Source organism: Dromiciops gliroides, chromosome 1 (genome assembly GCF_019393635.1).
Source record: "Dromiciops gliroides isolate mDroGli1 chromosome 1, mDroGli1.pri, whole genome shotgun sequence".
NCBI classification, from domain to species: Eukaryota; Metazoa; Chordata; class Mammalia; order Microbiotheria; family Microbiotheriidae; genus Dromiciops; species Dromiciops gliroides.
Window position 1 is genome coordinate 513,654,538 of NC_057861.1, and position 22,699 is coordinate 513,677,236.

The 22,699-nt window shown below is 38.2% G+C and overlaps 1 protein-coding gene across 2 annotated transcripts in view; it reads left to right on the forward strand.

The window, feature by feature from the left end:
* Positions 1-22,463, forward strand: part of LOC122737353 (zinc finger protein 474-like) — a 94,708-nt gene extending 72,245 nt beyond the window's left edge. For both annotated transcript variants that reach the window (XM_043979841.1, XM_043979840.1), the window contains exons 4-5: positions 12,725-12,905; positions 15,823-22,463. In XM_043979841.1, coding sequence (XP_043835776.1) covers positions 12,725-12,905; positions 15,823-15,974 — 333 coding nt within the window. In that variant the 3' untranslated portion in view covers positions 15,975-22,463. The remainder of the gene's footprint in view (positions 1-12,724; positions 12,906-15,822) is intronic.
* Positions 22,464-22,699: the final 236 nt, after the last annotated feature.

Genomic DNA, 22,699 nt, shown 5'->3' on the forward strand with positions numbered 1-22,699 from the left:
ATAAACCCACATAAATCATGAACATTTTAATATACTACCAACAATTCCCGGCAGGAAGGGATAGAAAGAGAAATTCCATTTAAAATTACCATAGACGATATAAAATACACAATTACAAAACACTTCATACAAATAAAGACAGATTTAAGTAACTGGAGAAATATTAGTTGCTTATGAGAAGACTGAACCAATATAATAAAATGACAATTCTACCTAATTTACTTATTCAATACTCTATCAATCAAACTACCAAATACTTATTTTATTGAACTAGAAAAAATAATAGCAAAATTCATGTGGAAGAGGTATAGGTCAAGAATATTAAGTGAATCAATGGGGAAAAAAGTGAAAGAAGGTAGCCTAGCAATAACTTATCTCATACTGTATTAAAAAGCAGAAGTCAGGGGCAGCTAGGTAGCGCAGTGGATAAAGCACTGGCCCTGGATTCAGGAGTACCTGAGTTCAAATCCGGCCTCAGACACTTAACACTTACTAGCTGTGTGACCCTGGGCAAGTCACTTAACCCCAATTGCCTTACCAAAAAAAAAAAAAAAAGCAGTAGTCATAAAAACAATCTGATATTGGCTAAGAAATAGAGTGGAGAATATGTGGAATAGATTAGGTACACAATACTAAATATTAAATTACCAAGTAAATTTTAAGAAACCCAAAGATACAAACTTTCGGGACAAGAACTCACTATTTGACAAAAATTGCTGGGAAAACAGGAAAGCAATCTGGAGAATACTAGATATAGACCAACATTTCATATAGTATACCAAGATAACATCAGAATGGGTACATGATTTACATGTAAAGGGTGATATTAGCAAATCAGGGAAGCATGGAAAATTTTACCTGTCAGATCTATGGAAAAGGAAAGAATTTATGATGAAACAAGAGAAAGAGAGAATCACAGGAAGTAAAATGAATAATTATGATTGCATTAAATTAAAAAGTGTTTGCACCTATACCTCTTCCCACTCTTGACAGAATTATTTTCATCCCACATCCCTCTTCACCTTTGCTGAATTTGTCTCAGGCACAAAAATTTCTAGTTATGTCTTTGAGTTCTTTTGTTTTCCTCACTTCATCCCACCCCATATCTCTTCAATCACTCACCCCAGTGCAGCACCTCTTGCTTTTTTGGGGGGGGGCAGGGCAATGAGGGTTAAGTGACTTGCCCAGGGTCACACAGCTAGTAAGTGTCAAGTGTCTGAGGTCGGATTTGAACTCAGGTCCTCCTGAATCCAGGGTTGGTGCTTTATCCACTGTGCCACCTAGCTGCCCCCAGCACCTCTTGCTTTAAGGGTGTTCTGTTTGTTTTAACTCCACCTCATATGGCCCTCTTACTGATCAACTCCCTTGGACTGGGCCTCCCAACCACTTTGTACTGCCATCTTTCCCTAGTCCCGTCGCTTTTGATGTGTCTGTCCTCAGCCCTAACCAAAATCTGTCATGGTCATGATCCATTTCTATAGTAACCTTCACTGAGATTTTGTTCTGAGGTATCTTATTTCCTCAAAGCCCAGGTCTATTTTTTGCCTTCCAAGGTAAAAATTAGATAATCTGATTGATCATGCCCATTATACTATTGTAATGGGAAAGAGCGGGTCCCACTCTTTGCTACTGAGGAATTGTAGGGATTTTAGATTAGAGAAGAGAGAAAGAAGAGGGAATGTTGAGGAAAATTCTACATAAAGGCTCCCTACAAACAACATATATTCTAAATTAATCAGTCAATAAACATTTATTAAGTACCTCCTATATGCTAGAGATAGTTCTCAGCAATTGGGAAATAAAAAAGGCAAAAGACTGTCCCTGCCTTTCAGGAGTTTACAATTTAATGGAAGAGATAATGTGCAAATAAATATATACAAAGAAAGTTATATACAGGACAAATAGCAAATGCTTAATGGTAGGAATATACTGGGTTTAAGAGGGATTGGGTAAAACTTTCTATAAAAGGTGGGATTTTAGTTGGGACTTATAAGAAACCAAGGAAGCCAATAGTCCAAGATGAGGTAGGAGAATATTCCAGGTATGGGGGTATCTTAAAAAAAATGAAAATCATATACATATATGCAACATGTTTAAATGTTTGTGTATCTCTATCTCTATTTCTCTACATATCTATATCTTATCTCTATATATGTAGATATATATCTACATATATCTCTATCTCTATCTATATCAATCCATCTATCTATCTATCTATCTAGACAGAGAGTTCAGAGCAGACAGAACTTTGTCGCAATCCTCAAATCACAATATATGGGAGGACTACTTTACCCATGCATGAGACTGACTGTGAATGTATAGTACACGTGCAAACATACAAGCAGACTGACATTAGCATCTTTCATATTCGAAGTTTTGAAAGTTAAACCATTTACTAAAAAGGACTGCTACTTGGTTGTGTGGGTAGGTCTGAGAAGGTCAATCTATGATTCAGTCTTCTTCACTGAACATGAAGCAGCTTTCTTGATTCCTTGGCTACAGATGCTATTTACCATTCTCTTACTCTTTGTTAATCTCTTCCTAGCCTCAAAATCATCCTGAAGCTTTCCTGACACCACAACATGACTGAGAGCTACATCCCAGACTGTTTGGTCTCCCATTGCTCCTTCGCAATAGGCTGCAGCTGGAGTTCATTGTCTGAAGATGTGCTTTTCCCATGTCCTTCTTGTTGTGGTTGCCTCACTTACTCCTCATGGGGCAGCTGCCTGAGTATACTGCTGTCATCTATTCCCCACATGTGTCCCACCCAAGGAAATTATGTTTGGGACAAGCATTTTTTCAGTACTGGCAAGGCCAATTCCATTATAGGACTTGATTGTTCATAATCCTGGCTCACCATTTAATAGCTAGGCTCAGAAGTGATGTGCACAAGTACAAACACACACTTGAGACAAAAATGTGATGCAGATTATGTTTCTGTCCTTCTCTTAGAGGCATGAGTTTTAGAAGCTCTTATTATACTTTAAAAATTTTCCCTTTAATTTGTTAAATACCTCTTCTACAACCAAGCATATAATTCTTTGTAGTATGTGGTAAAATTAAAAATTCCTTTAAAAGGGATATATGCTATTTTCAGGGAACAATAACTTGGAGAGAATGGAAGTGACTGGATCATCTCTTGGGTGGTTAGGAACCCAGGAAGCCAAGGGGAAATGATGGCACAAAATACCCTTAAGAAATGTCATCAAAGCAAGTCCTGGGGCTTCTTGGTAGAATAAGAGTGATGTTCCCTGGGGCCCCACCACTGAACTATGTTTAGTGTTTAGGCAGTGGCCTATTTCCAAAGTAATTACTAGGAGACAGTGTGGTAAAGTAGATAGAGTGCTAGACTTGGAATCAGGAAGACCTGAGACATTAACTCTGACCATTACCATATCATTTAACACTTTTTCAGCTTCAGTTGCCTCATCTGTCTACAAATTAAGATAATAAGGACACCTATTTCACAGGGTGGTTTTATAGCCAAATGATGTGTTTCAGTGTTTTACAAAAATTAAAAAACTATGTATATGCCAGTCATTATTAGTATTGCTGAGTTTGTACAACCCCAAACAATGTGGGGAGTTAACAATTAGTGTTTTTTAGGCAGCCAAACTGGGTAACTCAGGACAAACTAGATTTGTCATCCACTCTATTCACCAGAAAATTGTTGAAGGTCACCTTTATTTTATATTGCACATACTTTACCTGAGAGAATGAATTCTAGCATTTCTTAGCAGTATAAAGCAGAACAATCAACAGCAAGAAAAACATTGTTAGGTAATATAAATTATAATTAGCAGCAGGAGCTAAAGAAAATTAAAAACATAAGGAGATCAAGTAGATCCAAGTTTATAAATGTATACAAATATATACATATATATTATGTGTGTATATATACATAATATACTTTATATGTGTATATATATACTTATTATATGTGTGTATATATACACAATACACTTTATATGTGTGTATATTCATACATAATAGATATGTGTGTGTATACACACATATTATATATAGGCATATAGGCATATATGCATATATGCATATACATATACACATATATAAGCTCTCCCTAGAGTTTTTAGGTCCCTCTTTTCATATTCTAGCTAACCAGGACATGCCCGGTAGTTGACAGAACAAAAGAAAAACTGAGCAGTAATAATAGGCTTCTGCATGTAAGGGTATCATATTTCATCCATTGGTTTAATTCTCACCTGTGATTCAGGAAATTAAGTTTAGGTAGATTCTGGAATAATGATATTTTCAGGCATTCTCTCCACTGTTATAAAAGCTGCATAGAGCTTCTTAAATGTAATCTGAAACTTTGACACTTGCAATCTAATCCTTTGCTCTGCAATAACTTTACATTAGCCACATTTAGAAACTTCCCTCTCTGCCTTCATTGGATTGCACTTTCTATGCCTTGGCAAGCAAGCTATGGCCAAAGCACAGTAAAGACCTAATTGCCCTGCTCTTATCAACTTCCCCCACACCCCAAACTTTCATTTCCCTTGGCCCTGTCTGTAATGGCATATCCCAAAGAATCAGGAGACTGCATATTAGGAGAAAAAGACTTGATGTGGCTTCTGGCTAGATTTCTAATCCCTCCCACTCTTGCTGTGTTCCCTGTTGACACACACCCATGTGCTTTTGAAAGTACTGGAGGGAGAGGCTGGACACTAAAACCTTGGCAACTGGCAAAGTCACAATAGCCCCAAGTTGAAAATGGCTGAGCTTCTGACTGACAGTTGTGAAATTGATGAGAAATACAATGTGCTCTTATCTTAGTCCAGATTGGATGGGTTGTGTCCTTTACAGCAGTTGGGACTGAATTGCATATAGTTCCCTAGAGCCTGATTTAGGAGTTAGGATGTTCAGAACTCAAAAATATGGAACAGGTTCCAAGTTCAGCTGCAGTTCAAATAGTATAATGCATGGATCTAGCCTTGGAAAATATAACATAGGCCACATTAGCCTTTTATGGTATTAATTTTCTTTCACATCCGCTTTTATTTTTCTGTATAAGTTTTCTCGGCTCTGTGTCTACTTATTCTCTTTTTAACTTTTCCTAACAAAGAAATCTTTGACAAAGTGGCAGGAATGTCATTTTTTGTGAATACATCTTTTTTTTTTTCCTAGCATGCTGAATTAAATACTAGCTTTGGTTCATTCTTTTTCATAAGGAAATTTAATAAAAATAATTACTCTCCAAAAAGAAAGTTGCTTCTCCATTTTAACTGATCTATCTGTATCTCAATAATCTTGCAAGCAAATTAACATGTAAAAAATTATAACATTGTTATAATATTTTCTTAAGAATACAATCTTTTAATGTTGTCTCTCTGGGTCCTAATCACTTTAGCTTTCAATTCTTTTCCTTTTGCCCCCTCCTGTTTTTTGTTGGTTTTTTTTAGGAGCAATGAGGGTTAAATGACTTGCTCAAGGTCACACAGCTAGTAAATGTCAAGTGTCTGAGGCAGGATTTGAACTCAGGTTCTCCTGAATCCAGGTCTGGTGCTTTATCCACTTTGCCACCTAGCTTTCCCCTGCTCCCTCCTGTTTTTGCAATTTTTAATCACTGGATTTTAAAATTTCTTCAAACTAATTTTTTGGAAGATCTGTGATATAGCTGCAGAAGGAAAGTAAAGTGGAAAGTGGATCAGTTTTCCAATTTGGTCTATGTATTGGCATAATTAAATAGAGATTTTTTTTCCTCAAATAATTTTTTGCTTACATTATGTGACTATTAACTTTGCTCTCCATTTGACTTGGCCTGCACTGACATGGAACATGCCAAGAAGTCAAAAGCCTGTGATGATTCTGTTTAGGTGAGCAGAGATTACAAACTGTTAGTTACCTCTGGATCCAAATCTTGTCGAGCACTAGTGTCAACCTCAAATAGAAATGGGGGGGGGGTTATTAATCTATATGTAAAGATCATTGTAGGCAATATATTGATTTAGATTTAAAATGAGATATTACCTATGTTCTATTGTATATTTGTATTTATTTTGTGAAACATTTCCCAGTTATGTTTTAATCTGGTTCTGGGGTGGCCTGCACACATTTATTGTAAAAGTCTCTTTCCCAGGTATCCCCTGAAATTTAGAATTCCAAGGGAGGCCAGCTCTATAGAATAGCAGATATCTGGATAATTTAGGTGAAATTCTTCTCCCTTTCCCTCACCCCATTTTTTAAATGTTACCCAGGCTTTTATTATCTACATTATCCAAATTCCTCAAATTACCCAGATAATCTTTGATTACATTGTGTTCTTTGTATACCTGCAAAGAGACCACAAATATAACTGATCTCAGAGACAGAACTATGAATTTATTCTTGGTATTGAATTATCTATTACCTTGTTTGATAAAAAAGAAAACTTTGCTCTTTATCTCTGGGAACTCTTTTTCAACTCTCCCCTACTGAAAGAGAATTCAATTTAATCTATTATTAACCTCTAGGGATTAATTTGTAAAATATTTTCTGATTATGCCAAGTTTCAACACACCACAAAGTTTTACCTTTATTCATAAAACCTTGGCTCTGTACTTTTATGCTCCTTGGTAAGATTATTTTTTTTCTGTAACAAGCTCACTAATATAAGATAATGATGTCATATTCAATGCCTTATCAATCTCTAGTCCCTATTCTTTTCTGCCTACTCCCTATACTGTCATTCTTGTCCCCTCCCATAATCTATGGTTAGCAATATGCTCTTTATCTGAAGTTTCTTTCTCTTACATTCCTTCCATCTCCTGGTACTAAGATCTGGCATTTTCCTGGAGATTTGGCATCTATAGTGATAGATATCCTCTCTATTGCTGTCCATTCATTTGCTCTTGCCTCCAGATCCACAGGACCAGGAAAGTTTTCTTTTTTATGTATTATCTTCTTCATAATTGCTCATCCTTGTGCCTTTTCCCCCAATTATCAGATGACATCGCTTACCTGCCAAACTTACACAGCTTTTAGAAATAGGTATTCACAGGGCAGCTAGGTGGTGCAGTGGATAAAGCACTGGCCCTGGATTCAGGAGGACCTGAGTTCAAATTCGACCTCAGACACTTGATACTTACTAGTTGTGTGACCCTGGGCAAGTCACTCAACCCTCATTGCCTCACCAAAAAAAAAAAAAAAAAGAAATAGGTATTCACTATGAGAGTGTAGTTGGTACAGTTGATGTAAAATATGCCCCCCAAAGTTTGTGACACACTTTCCTATGAGGGGAAAATTGGGTCCCAATTTAGAGATTCAATCCTGGAATTCCTTTTGCTGGAGCCTTCAAAATGTTTCCCTTAGGTATGCTACAACTTTTCCCCTGTGTTTCTTAGAGAGTCTTGAATCTTACCCTCATTCCATACAATCTTACCTTCTCATTTGGATGGAGACACTGACATCCATTATTCAAGAAACAAAAAGGAGCTCTAGATTAAAACATTCTCTAGACTGTTTAAAATTCACAAGATCCTCCTCCAGCCAAAGTCAAGTTTGGGGCAGAGGAGGAGATGGAGGCCTACATTGTGGCAAGGATTTTTTTTTCCTTGCCCCAAATCCCCAAAGCAATTTCTTCTTAGAGGCTTGACTGGAGGCTTCCTCTGATAGACTCTCAAGTCTCCTGAGTTCCAAAGTGTTCTGTCTTTTAGACAGTCACAGAGCTTATGAACTTTCTTATATCCAAATACACTCTCTGTGTAATATCCCTTCAGTTCATCCAGTGGCTTTCAAGGAAATCTAAATGGATCAAGGTCTTTTTTCCCTACTTAGTCTAAAGCCCATGACTAATGAACCATGCAACTGAGTCTATGAACCTCCATTTTAAGGAAGATATCCAGGTCAACCATGTTTTCATTCCTTCCCAGGCTACATCTCCATAGGATGTTCTATACCATAAAATAGAAACCATTCACCCTGGAAGCTGACTGTGCCCTTAGATTACTTTTCATATTGAAAGTACAGTCAGTTTCTGCTATAATGCTTATTTTGAAAATGTGAATTTGTTCTAACACAATTGATACATTAGGAAACAATCTGAGCATAATGCAGACTTTGAATTTGCTTATGTTTGTTTATGCTCATTTTCTTTCTTGAGAAACAGTGAGAATGAAGAAAACCGTATCACTTCACAATTGCTCATAAGTTGTAATCTTTCTGATACCCACTTCTCAAATGAACTTTGGGTCTTTTTCAAAGCCACATTTACAATTTATCTACCAGTACATCTGGTACCTGTGGGCAGAGGAAGGTTGATGCAAACCCTGAGGACCCCCCCCCCCCCCCCCCCCGCCACGAGCTTTCTATCATGGCCTCTGAGGCCCAGAGTTTCACACTGTCCAACTTGCAGGAGATTTTGCCAACCCAGGCCCTGTGGGAACCAGGGCTCAGGTTTACCACCAGAAGGAAGTAGTATATGCAACCGGTACTTATTGTAGTATTTATGTATTTGCCACTATATACTGTAGTCTTTATGTAATTCTTAACCATGTAACATGTATAAAACTGTGCTACCATTTTTATTAGGCTCTGAAATTTTTTTAACATGTCACTGATGAAGTTTTTGAGTGTTGTGCCTCTAGCCCTATATTCTCCATAAGTTCTGTAGTTTTTCATTATACTAGTTGGCATAGAATGGTGCTTTTGGGGGACATATATCTCATTATAGCAGAACTGACTGCACCCTCCATCCCATTAGTCTCTCACTCTACTCAAATGGTTCCACCCAGAGCCTCCATTTTAGGAAAGAGGCCAAGGCCAATCATGTCTTCATTCCTCTCTAGGTTGCACTTCCAATTCATCTCCATAGAAAATTCTCTATCATCTCTACCCTAACCTGGTACCTCCATTCTTCCTCCCTCCCTCAATTTTCAGATCCCTTTTATGTACTGTCTTCCCCATTAGAATGGAATCTCCTTGACAGTAAGAATTGTCTTTCTTTCTATTTGTATTTGTATTCCTAGCACTTAGTACAGTGCTTGGCACATAGCAAATAATTGATAAAAACTTGTTGACTAAGATTGATGATTTCACCAAATAAGTGATCTCATCTGGTTAATGTCTCAGAGGATAACATATTAACGTTATACTCATCCCCAGCTTTCATATTTGCTATCCTCAGAAAATCTGTTGGAGTGTTTGCCAAAGTCCACAGTTCCAAAAACTGGAGAGTGCTTCTGACGTAGATGTTCTTCAGTATCCTTTTCACGTACCTTCCCCAATGTTTTGTACTAAAAAGTCTTGGGGAAAGTCTATGTGGTACAACTTAAAATCAAATTCAGTCATTAACATCCTTTCATACTTCTAAATATTTGGTGATAGCTTAACAAACAAGTATCATTTCACCAGGTTCTAACAGATCATAGGCAGAAAAAAACCACCCAAAGAAAATCAAAATTGCCTTCTCACAGGGAAAGTGTGACCACTTCAAAGTTCCCTGAGCATGAAATTCTCTCCCTACAAGGATTAGAGAACTGCCATCAATTGAAAGTCACCCCCTCACCATTTGGGTGAGAAACCAAACTGTCCTGGGCAAAAACTCTTCTATGATTCCCTCAATGTAGAACCACTAACAACTAACAACTGGATTAAATTTCTATGTGTCCTTTCTACACAAGGCATTCCCAAACTTCTCCAGAGATCTCTGTCCCATAGCCTTGGAAGTCCAGATAAATTTCTTCTGGATCCCTATATAAAAGGGCTTCTGAAAATTTCCCCAATGGATCCCTGTCTATTTAAGAATGATCCAAATGAAGTTTTGGACCTCTCATTGGAGCAAGCCAGCTAACTTTAAAAATTGTCAGGAAAATTGTCACAGAGCTATGGAATTCCCCACCAAGGGATTGAGCACTTTGGGTTGATTACTCAAAGTTTTTAGGTCTGTTAGCAAACTTTGTCCTAAGGATCTATAAAGATCAAAAATCAACTTTCTGAATTCACTGCCATTGTGGTGGAATCATCAAAGGTTCTTGAAACTACTCTTCTGAATTTAATCTTAGGGAGGGGCATTGACCATATTCTGCCATTGAAGTGAGAATATTTCTGGGCCAGGTGACCTAGACCTCCCATATTAGAACGTTTACCCAAATGGGCCCAATTCAGCCTCATCCTAAGAAACTGAGGATTCAGGAAGACTTCTAGTGACCAGTTACCTACTTTTTCTTACCTACCCTTTCCTCCTATTTTGATCCTGTGACTATCTATACTTAGACCAAATGACCAAGGAATCCACACCAAAAATATAGGTCATGTTATTTCTTATATTGCCAACACTAAAAAGCTCACTATTATCAGCTGGCCCAGTTACATAGGATTAGTAAACTGCTGACTATCCATGAATACTTTCTATTCTTTCAGTCCCTTTCCTGATGTTCTAGTCTATCATTTACATAGTGTGAATAAGCTCTGTCTTAAAGAGAACTTATATTTACATTAAGAGGCGATACTTTCTAAGCATACTCTTGGTTTCTTTTTGTTTTGTTTTGTTTTGTTTTTAGTGAGGCAATTGGGGTTAAGTGACTTGCCCAAGGTCACACAGCTAGTAAGTGTTAAGTGTCTGAGGCCGGATTTGAACTCAGGTACTCCTGAATCCAGGGCCGGTGCTCTATCCACTGAGCCACCTAGCTGCCCCTCTAAGCATACTCTTAAGGGTGATTATAAATTGGAAGACTTAGTAAACAATATGTTCCAGTAGGAGAGAAAAGAGGATTTGTCAAACTTAGAAGTGATCAAGACTAATAGTCAAGTCATGAGCAGAGGAACAGTTTTCTGCTGTGGAGATGTTCTTAAATGTAACGATAGCATCAAAGTCTGGAGTCTAAAATTGTGAGTTACCCTGAGCATATGTGACTCCTTGCATATTATAAATTTGACCCATTTCTCTATATATTTGAGAAATGAGGCCTTTATAAGAGACACATGCTGTAAAAATTGCTTCCCACCTTTCTGCTTTTCTTCTTTGTTGATTTTTTTTTTTTTGGTGAGGCAATTGGGGTTAAGTGACTTGCCCAGGGTCACACAGCAAGTAAGTGTCAAGTGTCTGAGGCCAGCTCTGAACTCAGGCCCTCCTGAATCCAGGGCCAGTGCTTTATCCACTGCACCACCTAGCTGCCCCTCTGCTTTTCTTCTAATCTTGGTTGCATTGGTTTCATTTGTGGAAAACCTTGAAACCAAGAGTAGAAGAAAAGCAGAAAGCTGGGAAACAATTTTTACAGCTAGTATCTTCATAAAGGCCTCATTTCTCAAATATGTAGAGAACTGAGTCAAATTTATAATAATATGCATCATTCCCCAATTGATAAATGGTCAAAGGATATGAATAGGCAATTTTTAGATGAAGACATCAAACCATATGAAAAATTACACTATTGATTAGAGAAATGCAAATTGAAACACCTCTGAAATACCAGCTCACATGTATCAGATTGGCTAAAATGGCAAAAATGAAAATGATAACTGTTGAAAAGGATGTGAGAAATCTGGAACACTAATGTACTATTAGTGGAGTTGTGGACTGATTCAACCATTCTGAAGAGCAATTTGGAACTATGCTCAAAGGACAATCAAACTGTTCATAATTTTTGGTCCAGCAATACAACTAATAGGTCTGTATCTCAAAGAAATCTTTTAGAAAAGGAAAAGGACCTACAAAAAATATTTGTAGCAGCTCTTGTGGTGGCAAAAAATGGAAAATGAGAGGATGCCCATAAATTGGAGAATGACTAAACAAGTTGTAAAGCTTCTAATTTAAAGCAACCACAATTTAGATTTTAAACATCACATATATGATAATAATGGAATACTATTGTTTTATAATAAATGATGAGCAGGTTGATTTCAGAAAAAAAAACTGGAAAGACTTACATGAATTGATGCAAAGTGAAGTAATCAGAACCAAGAGAACATTGTACATAATAACAGCAATATTGTATAATGATCAACTGAATGGCCTAGCTATTCTCAGTAATACAATGATCCAAAACAATTCCAAACGACTTGTAAGGAAAAATGCTATCCATATCCAGAGAAAGGTCTGATGGAGTCTGAATACAGATCGAAGCATACTATTTTTCACTTTTTTTTTCCATGATTTTTTTTTCTTTTGGTTTGTTTCTTTCACAACATGACTAACATGGAAATAAGTTTTATATGATCACACATATATAATCTATATCAAATTATCATCTTAGGGACAGGGAAGGTGAGAAAGATAGTAAAAAAAATTTGGAACTCAAAAGTTTTTAAAATTTGAATGTTTAAAATTGTCTTTACAAGCAATTGGGAAAAATATACATATATTTTTAAATTTTGCAATCACAATCAATCCATGACCTCTTACATCATAGCATTTTTGTCCTGCATTTAGCAAATATTTGTTCAAGTACATTGAGTTGAATATGGTCACAACTATTTAGTTTCTAAGCAAATAAGGTTCTTGTCAAAACTGGGGTACTTCAAACTAAACTGGTCATGGACATAAATGAAAACCCCCTCAAAAGCTTTTTGGAGCAGTGTTTTTTGTCATTAACCTTAGAATGAATCGAAATCTCACAGTTTGAATGCCTTATATGAGAAGTCCAAACAGATTAGAAAACTTAAAAGTAGAGTAACTTAAAGAAAAGTGCTGCATAATCTACTTGGCCACGGTAAGGCAAAACATACAAAAACTACAACTGATAAATGAATTTCAAAACATGAACTGAATTATAACTTTTTGTTGCAGCCCTTAGTGATAAGACGGCCACCAACAATTATTTGCTACATTTGTGGGCGTGAATTTGGAACTAAGTCCATCAGTATCCATGAGCCACAGTGTCTGAAAAAATGGCATAATGAAAACAATTTGTTGCCTAAAGAGTTACGGAGACCAGAACCAAAAAAACCAGAAGTCAGAACCATTGGAGGTGAGCTACTGGGGAAGTCAAGAGTGGTATTATGTAGAAAATAGAGTTCTTTCCATCTTTCTAAAAATATGAGAATACTATTCATACTTTTCTGTTATTTGTTCATAATTCTAACATCAACTATATTTTCAACCTTGGACACTATTAAGTGGGGAAAAACTGTCATATTGCAATTTCAAAAAGTTTGACATAAAAAAAAAGAACACATTTTCTCCTCAAGGCTAAACTAAGGAAAGGGATATATATCACCTGATTTATATGAGTTTACTTAAGGATCATCTTTCATATAGCATTTAAAAGTGGCATCTAAAATGTAAATGACCTTTGGCTCAGACCTTAGCTGTGCAGCCCCTCTAAACCTATTTCCCCAAATGAAAAATGGAGAAAATAAAACTTATACTATGCCCCCTATAAGATGAGAAAGGTACTTTATAAATCTTTAAGTATTACACAAATAGGAGTTACTATTTGTGTTATGGTACCATAAGGCAATGTCTTCAAACATGAGGATATACCTTAGTGCTCACAGAGAGTTTCATGTTTATCTAAAGTGGCACTTTAGTACAAGCACAGAATTGTCTCATAGTACTTTTCTAAGGAGATAACTCTGTCTAACTCTTAGTTTGATGTAGGGGCTGGACTAATTCCTCAAACCCCTTTCCAGGAATGGTGCAGAGAGTTTTATAGTCCCCTCTGGAGCTCATGATAGGATGGTAGATATTGCCAGGCAAAAATTATGCATAGTCTCTTCCTAGAAGACAAACACACACACACACACACACACACACACACACATATATATACAGTCTGAAGTATGTATATGTGTTTGTATATATGCTTATGTGTGTGTGTGTGTGTGAGTGTGTTTTGCTGTTACACTCTGAGTCTTTTCTGTCTCATCCAACTCTTTATGAGTCCATTTGGAATTTTCTTGGCAAAGTTACTGGAGTGATTTGCCATTTCTTTCTTCAGCTCATTTTCCAGATGAGGAATTGAGGCAAACAGGGTTAAATGACTTGCCGAGGGTCACACAACAAGTGAGTGTCTGAGGCCAGATTGGAATTCAAGATGAGTATTACTGATTCCAAGCCCAGTGCTCTATCCACTGCACCAATTAGTTGCCAGGTGTGTGTATAAAAGAAGGCAAAAAGAACAAAAGATGAAAGCATTTGTATACACATGGAGCCTGTTTAGACTGCTGAGCACCATCACACTTAGCAGTCTTCTTTTCCTAAATTTGTTTCTTCCTCTCTGCTCACCACTCTACATCCCCTTCTCTGCATGAGCAAAACTTTCATGTCTCTGGGAGTTGGGATGGAAATAATTTACTCTGTAAGCCAGGATGGATCACTGTGAAATCATTTGCATGCTGGTTGGACAGAGAGGTCATTATGACTGCATTTCTCTTAGTTTCCCCCTCGATCTGTGCTGCCCCATTTCTATCACCGCTGACACCCCTTCCTCTTAATCAAAGAACCTTTATTCTATGAATCCCTACCACTTTGACTTCAGTCTTAAAGTTGTTGTAGTCCCTTCACCCAGTGCCAACCAGACACATGGTCTCAATCTGTTAGATATATGCAAAGTCTTTTCCAAAATTATGTAAACCCTTTTCAGTGATGCTTCCATATAGTATCACTGAACAAAAATGATTATGCTGGTTAAAGGATGTTTTGTGTTTGGGTTAAAACTAATCTGGGCAGGGGGCAGCTACGTGGTGCAGTGGATAGAGCCCTGGAGTCAGGAGTACCTGAGTTCAAATCCGGCCTCAGACACTTAACACTTACTAGCTGTGTGACCCTGGGCAAGTCACTTAACCCCCATTGCCTCACTAAAAAAACAAACAAAAAACAAACAAAAAAAAAAAAACCCCAAAACTGATCTGGGCAAAAAGAAAGTTAGCTCCATTTTTTTTCCAAGAGGCTTTTCAAGGTACTCAGAAAACATATTCTTTTTCTGCACAGAATGAGGCACTTGCTTCAGCCAAGAGAGAGAAACAATATTGTGCTTCCCTACTTGCTCATTGGGAACAGAGATATTAAGAGATCTAACACTTTCTGTGCTCATATGAATGACTAGATATGAATCATCTTTAGGTGATCTGAAGCTTTAATGAAGAGATGTATTCTATTTCTGAGACAGAAACTAACACTATATATATATATATAATTCCATGTTAAAAATGTGTTTAAAAGTGGCCATTTGCTTACAGTTCCAAGATAGTCGATTGTTGCCTTTAAGCTCTTCTTTTTTAAGGTCCTTTTGCTAAGGCAAAATTCCACACCTTTTTAAAAAATAAAGCTATGTGCATTTTTCTATGTCCCACTAATGAAGATTATATGATCTAGATGATATGTGTGAATATGCATTTAAGGAAATAGTCTATTTTAGTAGCTTAGCTGTTCTGCTTGGAATGCCTCCACATTATAACTTAGGAAAACCAACTTTCAGGGTAAAAAGAGCTAAGATTTTAAGATGAGAAACTGACTCAGCTGGAAATGCTTGTTTCCTCAAAATGCTGACAGGGGAGAAGCCTAAAGAGGTATGCTCCTCTCCTTTAGTGAGCTCATCAAAGTTTATTAAGTATCTTCTGAAAGTGGTACAGAAAGCAATATTTGCAGCATGATGATGGTGATTTTCTTTTTAAAGAGAGACATTAATTATTAAAGCCAAGAATGATTATTACAGGCTTTCCCCCTTTCTTTCAGGCAGCAGAGTAAGTTCTCTGGTCCATAGTTAGCTTTACTCAGCCCTTGGGACATTTTGCAAAAGCAATATGTTTTTGTTAAAAAAGGCTCAGTCAACAGGTATTTCCTGAAAATATTTTCCATAAAGATTTGAATATGATTCTCCAGAATGAAAACTGATCCTGTTTTCTCCCCCCCCCCCACCCCCTTTCCCCTTTTTGACTTTTCAGCCAAAGGCTACTATGATCTGGATGCTATAAATGAAGCTGCCTGGGAAAGTGCCCAGAGCCAGTTGGTTCCATGTGATAACTGTGGGCGTACTTTCCTGCCAGACAGACTAGCCGTCCACCAGCGGTCCTGTAAACCCAAACCAGCCAAGTAAAGCCTTCTCTCTCAACCAAAGTGTTACAGAACTTAATCCCATTTGAAAGTGAGGGTGGGAAGGGGAAGTAAATGAGAGATAAAGTAGTTGGGATAACAGGTTCAGAGGCTAATAAAGTAGCTGATAAAGGGAATTAGGAGAGGTAGAGGAGAAGCATGGTTAAAGCCCATCAAGGCATAGCCCCATTCATTAATAATTTTTGCCAATCTACCATGAATATTCCCTTATTTTTTGCTCTCAATTGATAGCTTAGTCAGTGATAGTCCCTGGCACAGGGATGTTTTGGGGATATATTTCCCCACAGTGTCATTCAACATTACAAAGGTGTTGTTATTCAGCAAGCATAGTGCTGGCCTTAGCTTCCACAGGAAACATGGAAATCGATACCTGTCATTTCCTCCATTGACTTTTTCATGAACAAGACTTTACCTCATGAGTGAAGGTCCTTATTCAGCTGAAAAGAGCTGCGTGGGCAGTGGTGGGGTTCCAGTGCTTCTAGAAGCTATTTCCCAGTCCTCATGAAGCTTGGATTCCCCTTCTTTCCTAACCTCTGTTTTCCTGAATTATTATGCTACTTTCCCCTTTTTGGGTCCAAGAACAAATGTTAATTGAACAGAAGAGGTATTCAGATGGAGTTGTGAATTTCAAGTATTGTGTCCAATTTTTACTCACCCTCTGTCCAATAGTCAGCTGGGGAGCAAAGGCCTTTTCCATCAAGTACAATCACAAAGAAATCATAGAATAAGTACCTCCCTCAAGGTTTAGGAGATTATCCAATACCCCTGTGTCAGAAAAGGGTGGAGATTACCCCCTTCCTTCTAACAGAAATCAACCTCATCAGAGCTCCCAACTCCCTCATTGTGGTTTATAGGTATTTCGTTATTGAGCTCCAACAGCCTTTCCAAGAAGCTGTATGCCTCCCCACCCATGGATCATACACAGACTGCAAATTGTGAAACTTTCATAACTCCTGAAGTCACACATGCACAATGAGAACACACACATACACACACATGCACCCCCCCCCACACACACACACACATACAAAGAAGTAGAGTTAACTTGGGAAGGGTCCAGGCCCTTCCAGGAGCCCACCGCAGGAAACCTGCTCCCCCAAGCAACTCCAGTTCTCTTCAGCTCCAGGCTTCTTGCTCTGTGCCTTTGTTTATTGTATATCTCCCTTCCAGGGCCACTTTAGATCAACTGATGTTCAGTAGACTCCACATTCTTGATCTTCCATAGTATAAACAATACCAAAATAGAGACAGCTGTAGCTATCCTGCCAGTCTCACCCACATCTCTTCCTTCTATGATGAAGCAGGCCAGGAGAATGAGGCCAACCATTCTAGATAGATCCATTAATAAGTAACAGGACAAAGTAACTATTTTAAAAAATTTCTTACTATCCCTTCCAAAAAGAATGGTTAGAGAGCTGGCCAGGAAGAACTGCAGTTCAATACTTGCCCCTAACATCTAGGCATTGCTATTTGACCCTGGGCAAGGCAAGCAACTTCTTAGTGTTCTAGGCAACTCTATAAATCTATAAGTTGCAGAGACTCTACTGACCAGCATTGATAGAGGGAGTTCCTGATCCTGAAAGTTCCCTAGAGCATGGGAATCCCAGGTCCAGTCCCTATCCCTGCAATACCCTAGCTCTGCATTCTTAACCTTATTTTTTTGCATCATGGAACTATATTGGCAGTCTGGGACCTAGCTTAAGATAACATCTTCATTTGTATTTTTTTGGGGGGGGATGGGAACGGAGGAGTAGTAAGTAGCTTTGATTTATGTTAATCACTTGTGTGCCTAAAGCACAGCATCAGTAGAATTTGACAAATGCCATAGTTGAAGGCTATGACAAATGTTAGAAGTCTATATATAATATTTAGTAATTATATCAAATTAGGGATCTAACCTTCAAATCCTGGCTCTGCCATTTAATACCTGTGTGACCTTGAGCATATCACTTAATTCTGGGTCTTACTTTTTTCATCTGTAAAATGATGGGAAAGGATTAAGCGATCTTAAAGATTCCTTCTACCTCTAATGAATTGGCTGTATATGTATTGCTGGCCATTTTCTTTGTTTGTTTGTTTGTTTCTTTCTTTCTTTCTTTTGATGAGGCAATTGGGGTTAAGTAACTTGCCCAGGGTGACACAGCTAGTAAGTGTCAAGTGTCTGAGGTCAGATTTGAACTCAGGTCCTTCTGACTCCAAGGCCAGTGATCTATCCACTGTACCACCTAGCTGCCCCAGTTACTGGCCATTAGAATCAAGTAAATGTTCATAGGGCTAGATTATGTTGTTTGATATTTCAAAGGTTTATGCTGCATCCTGCCTGGTCAAAGAAGCAAAAAGCAGGAACAAAACACATCTGCTCTGGCTCAGTCCTCTTAGGACACTTGGAAAAATGGAAAGAATCTAAGGCACTTTACTCCCAACATATATTCAAACACAATGCTTGATTCTAAAGTGTGAGAGTCTTTGAAACAGCTGAAAGGGATGAGTTTTGTGTGAATTTTTACAGAAGGAGAACCCTCAGTCTGGCTGAGTTAATGCCGCAATGGCACAGCCCAGCCTGGAGGTCCTACCTTACCAGTGGTTTTAAGGAAGAGAGTCTCAAAGTGTATTATGTATTGAAATCTGGAACCAAGCAACCAACTGTAATGACATCAATGTACAATTGTTGGCAGGGTATCAAAACAATGCAACAGCATTTTACTAAGAGGAAACAGTTTGCCTGCACCTCCTCCCAATTAATTGGGGTGGGGAGGGAAAAGAGGAGAGAGGAGAGGAGAAGAAAAAGAGGGAGAGAAAAAAGGAAAAGGGAGAGGGAGAAAGGGGTGAAATGAGAGAGACAGAGACACACAGACACAGACATAGACACAGAGACAAAGATGAGGGAGGAAGTGAGATAGAAAAAGGGGAGGAGAGACATTTTCTTTTGGCTTCATTGTTTAAACCAGACAGACAGACGGATGAGAGATGGGTCTCACGAATAAAAGAATTTCTCATACAGTGGATGGTACCTCCAGGAATTCAAATCAGATCATCTGGGAAAAGTACAGTTAACAGTTCTGAAGATTATTTCCTATTGATGATACAAAACAGACAGGTTAAAGTACTTGGGACTTTGGGAGTGAGCTAAACTTTTACTGGCACTGAGCTTATTACCATTATTGTTATTGTTAGTCCAGGTCTGTGATTTCATCTGTTTGGGGGTACTCCTGTTGTGGAAACAGCTGTAGAGTTGCCTAGGGGCACTGAGAGATTAAATGATATGTCCATGATCATATGGATAATGTGTGTCAGAGGCACACTCTAGCCACTGCGTCCTGCTACCTCTCAATAGTATTTTAGGCATCCAAAAATGCCATGACCACCTGAGTTCAAATCCAGCCTCAGACACTTGACACTAGCTGTGTGACCTTGGGCAACCCTCATTGCCCCACAAGAAAATTAATTAAAATTAAAATAAAAAAATAAAAATGCCATGACCCTTTTAATTGGTGCTGAGCAAACTTTAATTTCCCTCTCTTAGTATATGTAGTTGTTGGGTTGGGACATATCCCAGGATTTCTCTGATAATATCGACTTGAGTAGTCATTAACATCATTATCAAGGCAGGACAGAGTGTGCTCACAGACAAGGAATGATGGGGCTTGAATGTGGTCAGTACTGTACAAGTTTCTCAGTGCTAAGGAGGAGAGAGACTTCTTTCTGCTTGGGAAGAGGCAGTTCACCCTCTGGCTTTACATGTATTTCTGTTAGAAATAGGTCATGTGAGCTCATCGGGCAATTTAGTAGCAGCCACAGGAACCTCAAAGGGATATAAGCTGGCTATGGCCTAGAGGGAACTGAATGTGAGCCAAAGGTATAGAAGTCAATACAAATACAAAGCCTCAGAGCTTTTAGAAGTGACAGGTTAGGGCAGCTAGGTGGCACTGTGGATAAGCACTGGTCCTGGATTCAGGAGGACTTGAGTTCAAATGTGGCCTCAGACTCTTGACACTAGCTGTGTGACCCTGGGCAAGTCACTTAACCCTCATTGCCATGCCAAAAAAAAAAAAAGTGACAGGTTGGAGGGTAGGAGGCAACTCCTATCTCAGGAATACATTCTCAGGAACATCTCAGGCCTGAGACTCTCTCCTCTATAAGGGCTACTCCTAGCACATAGGACACTTTCTGGGACAGAAGGAAGAAAGAGCCCTAGGGACTTTGGGAATGAAATCAGACTTTGGTGTCTCTAAGTTTGACTCATTCTGGTGTGGAGCCACTTGCTGTCTTTCATTCACCCTGCTTTCCCCCCCACTTTGGCCCCACAGTCAGGCAAAGGAAAGGAGAGAAGCTTAACCTATTCTTTCACCTGTGATCAAGGGTGCATTCTTTCCCTTGGCAACTATTCACTTTCTCTTATCACAATGAGTCATTGTCCAGACCACATAAATGGCTTTACCTGCTTCTGCTAGCACAGTACATGCCCTGTGAATACTGTGGAGAGAATTGAAAAATGTTTTCCTGCATTTGGAAAACAAAACAAAACAAAACCCACTGGAATACTCATAGATTTGTAGCATTTTAAAGCTAGGGAGAACCAATCCGTTTTAGAGATGAGGATATTGTGGTGAAGAGAAGTGATAATACTTTCCCAATATCAAACAGTATGTAATAGCAGAGATGGAACTAGAAACAGATCTCTTACCATCCAATTCAGTGCTCATCCCTCTACAAGATGCTTTAATTGCTGACAATTACTCAAGGGAGGGAGCTATCTGGGGAGGTGGTGAGAGGGAAATGAAGCTATAGTATCAAGGAAATCTTCAGGCTAGTGTCAGGAGACCTGAGTTCTAGTCCTCCTTCTATACCTTGCTTATTAAGTCATCTAAGATCCCTTTCAATTTAAAATCCTCTGCTAGGGTCTTGGGCAAGGCATTCTTTGGGCATCAAGATCATCTGTAAAATGAGGGCATAGGATTAAATTATCTGTAAGATCTTATTCAGCTCTGACCTTCCTTATTTTATTATTTTATGTACAAGAATGTATACCTCATGTTAAACTCCCATTTTAAAATCCCACTGAAACTCAGGTTAACAAGTTTAAAAACTTTTAAGCCCTTACATTTTCCAGGCATTATACTCAGCACAGGGAAGACAAATATTAGCAGAGTTTTTGCCCTCATAGAATTTACATTCTAATGGGAGAAGAAAACATTTTTTAAAAGGGGGAGCTGAAAAGATGGGCATGGGGGAGAAACAGAGGAGAAGGTACTCATTTGGGGGCATGGTAGAGAAAATCTGGAGAACCAGAAGTGGAATCTGGAAAGGAATGAAGACTAGTCTGGTCTGGCTATTTTCCTTCTAATGGAAGTTCTGGGAGGAACCAACCAATCAGAGGAAGGGGTACTGGGGTGGAGAAAACTTCCAGGCTGAGAAGTCCAGGGGTGAGGTGAGCTTCAAAAATGAGGAGTCTTTTGTGGCAAATCAGAAAAAGTTTAGAGTCAAGAGCAGAACCCAGAGAGGAGAAGAAAGAAATTTAATTTGAATAAATCTTGGGTTCTTAGGGTTTAAAGCTAGATAAGACCCTTAGAAATTATCTTATACAATTCCATCATTTTTTCTTTTTACAGATGAGAAAAATGAAGTTCAGAAATGGAATTGCCCAGAGTGAGAGGTAGTAAGTGATAGAGTTGGGATCCATACCTAGGTCCTAACAAATGCCCATTTCAGGTACACAAAGAAGGAAGAGAGACAGGAGAAGGTCCTTGTACTTCCATAGTTACATCTGCTAGCATCATTCATGAAATAGCAATGAAAACAAGAACATTGTTTATTAAATTATTAAAGTGAACTTGAGCATGAACAAACTGAAGATGTGATCAAAGATGTGTGAACAAGTCACAGTAGGCATATTTTCCCAGTATAAGATGAGCTATATGAGATATAGTTACTTTAAAAAGTGTGTGGTTCAATAGAGTCTGTGTCAGTTGGCACCACTGACTACATAAACCCTTTACCTTTTTACAAAAATGGCTTTCAAATGCATATAGTGGGTGAATGACAAGAGAAAAGCTTAGTATTCAGTTCTGGGGGGAAACTACAGCTACTACTTCAGGTACATTGGGTAGTAAAATATCTAGGATCACATACTTTGGAGTGGGAAAGATCTTTCAAGATCACCTAGTTTTACACCCTCATCTCATATATTAGGTTCGGAGAACCAAAACAACTTCACTAAGGTCACAAAGCTAGTAAGTATTATAACAGCCAGGACTCAAAGCCAGAGTCTCTGATTCCACAAGCAGGGCTCTATCCATTATAGTGTGATGTATAAAGAGTATCAAGACACTAAATATTGCTTTAATTCAGTCAAGCAGAAAACAACAATGATCTTGAACATGTTTATAATGTGTGTAGAACAGACAGCTCTGACGGTGGATTTCTACCTTTCTGGAGAAAAGCATTTAAAAATTTTAAACTCTACAATACCAAATTTGCCATATGATTCTATGTTGTTTTTTGTTTTTTCTTTCAAAAATAAAATGGATAAATGCAATTAGACTACTTGGTGATTTTCTTTTGGCACAAATAATACCCTCTTTCCTCCAACCCTTGTTCTGTTAAGACTGTGAGTCCTTGGTCACTTTCCTTTTAGGGAGTTGCTGAAAGGATGTAATTGTTTAATCTGAAATGTTAGATGGCTTCATTGTTTAAGTAATCTACAAATAA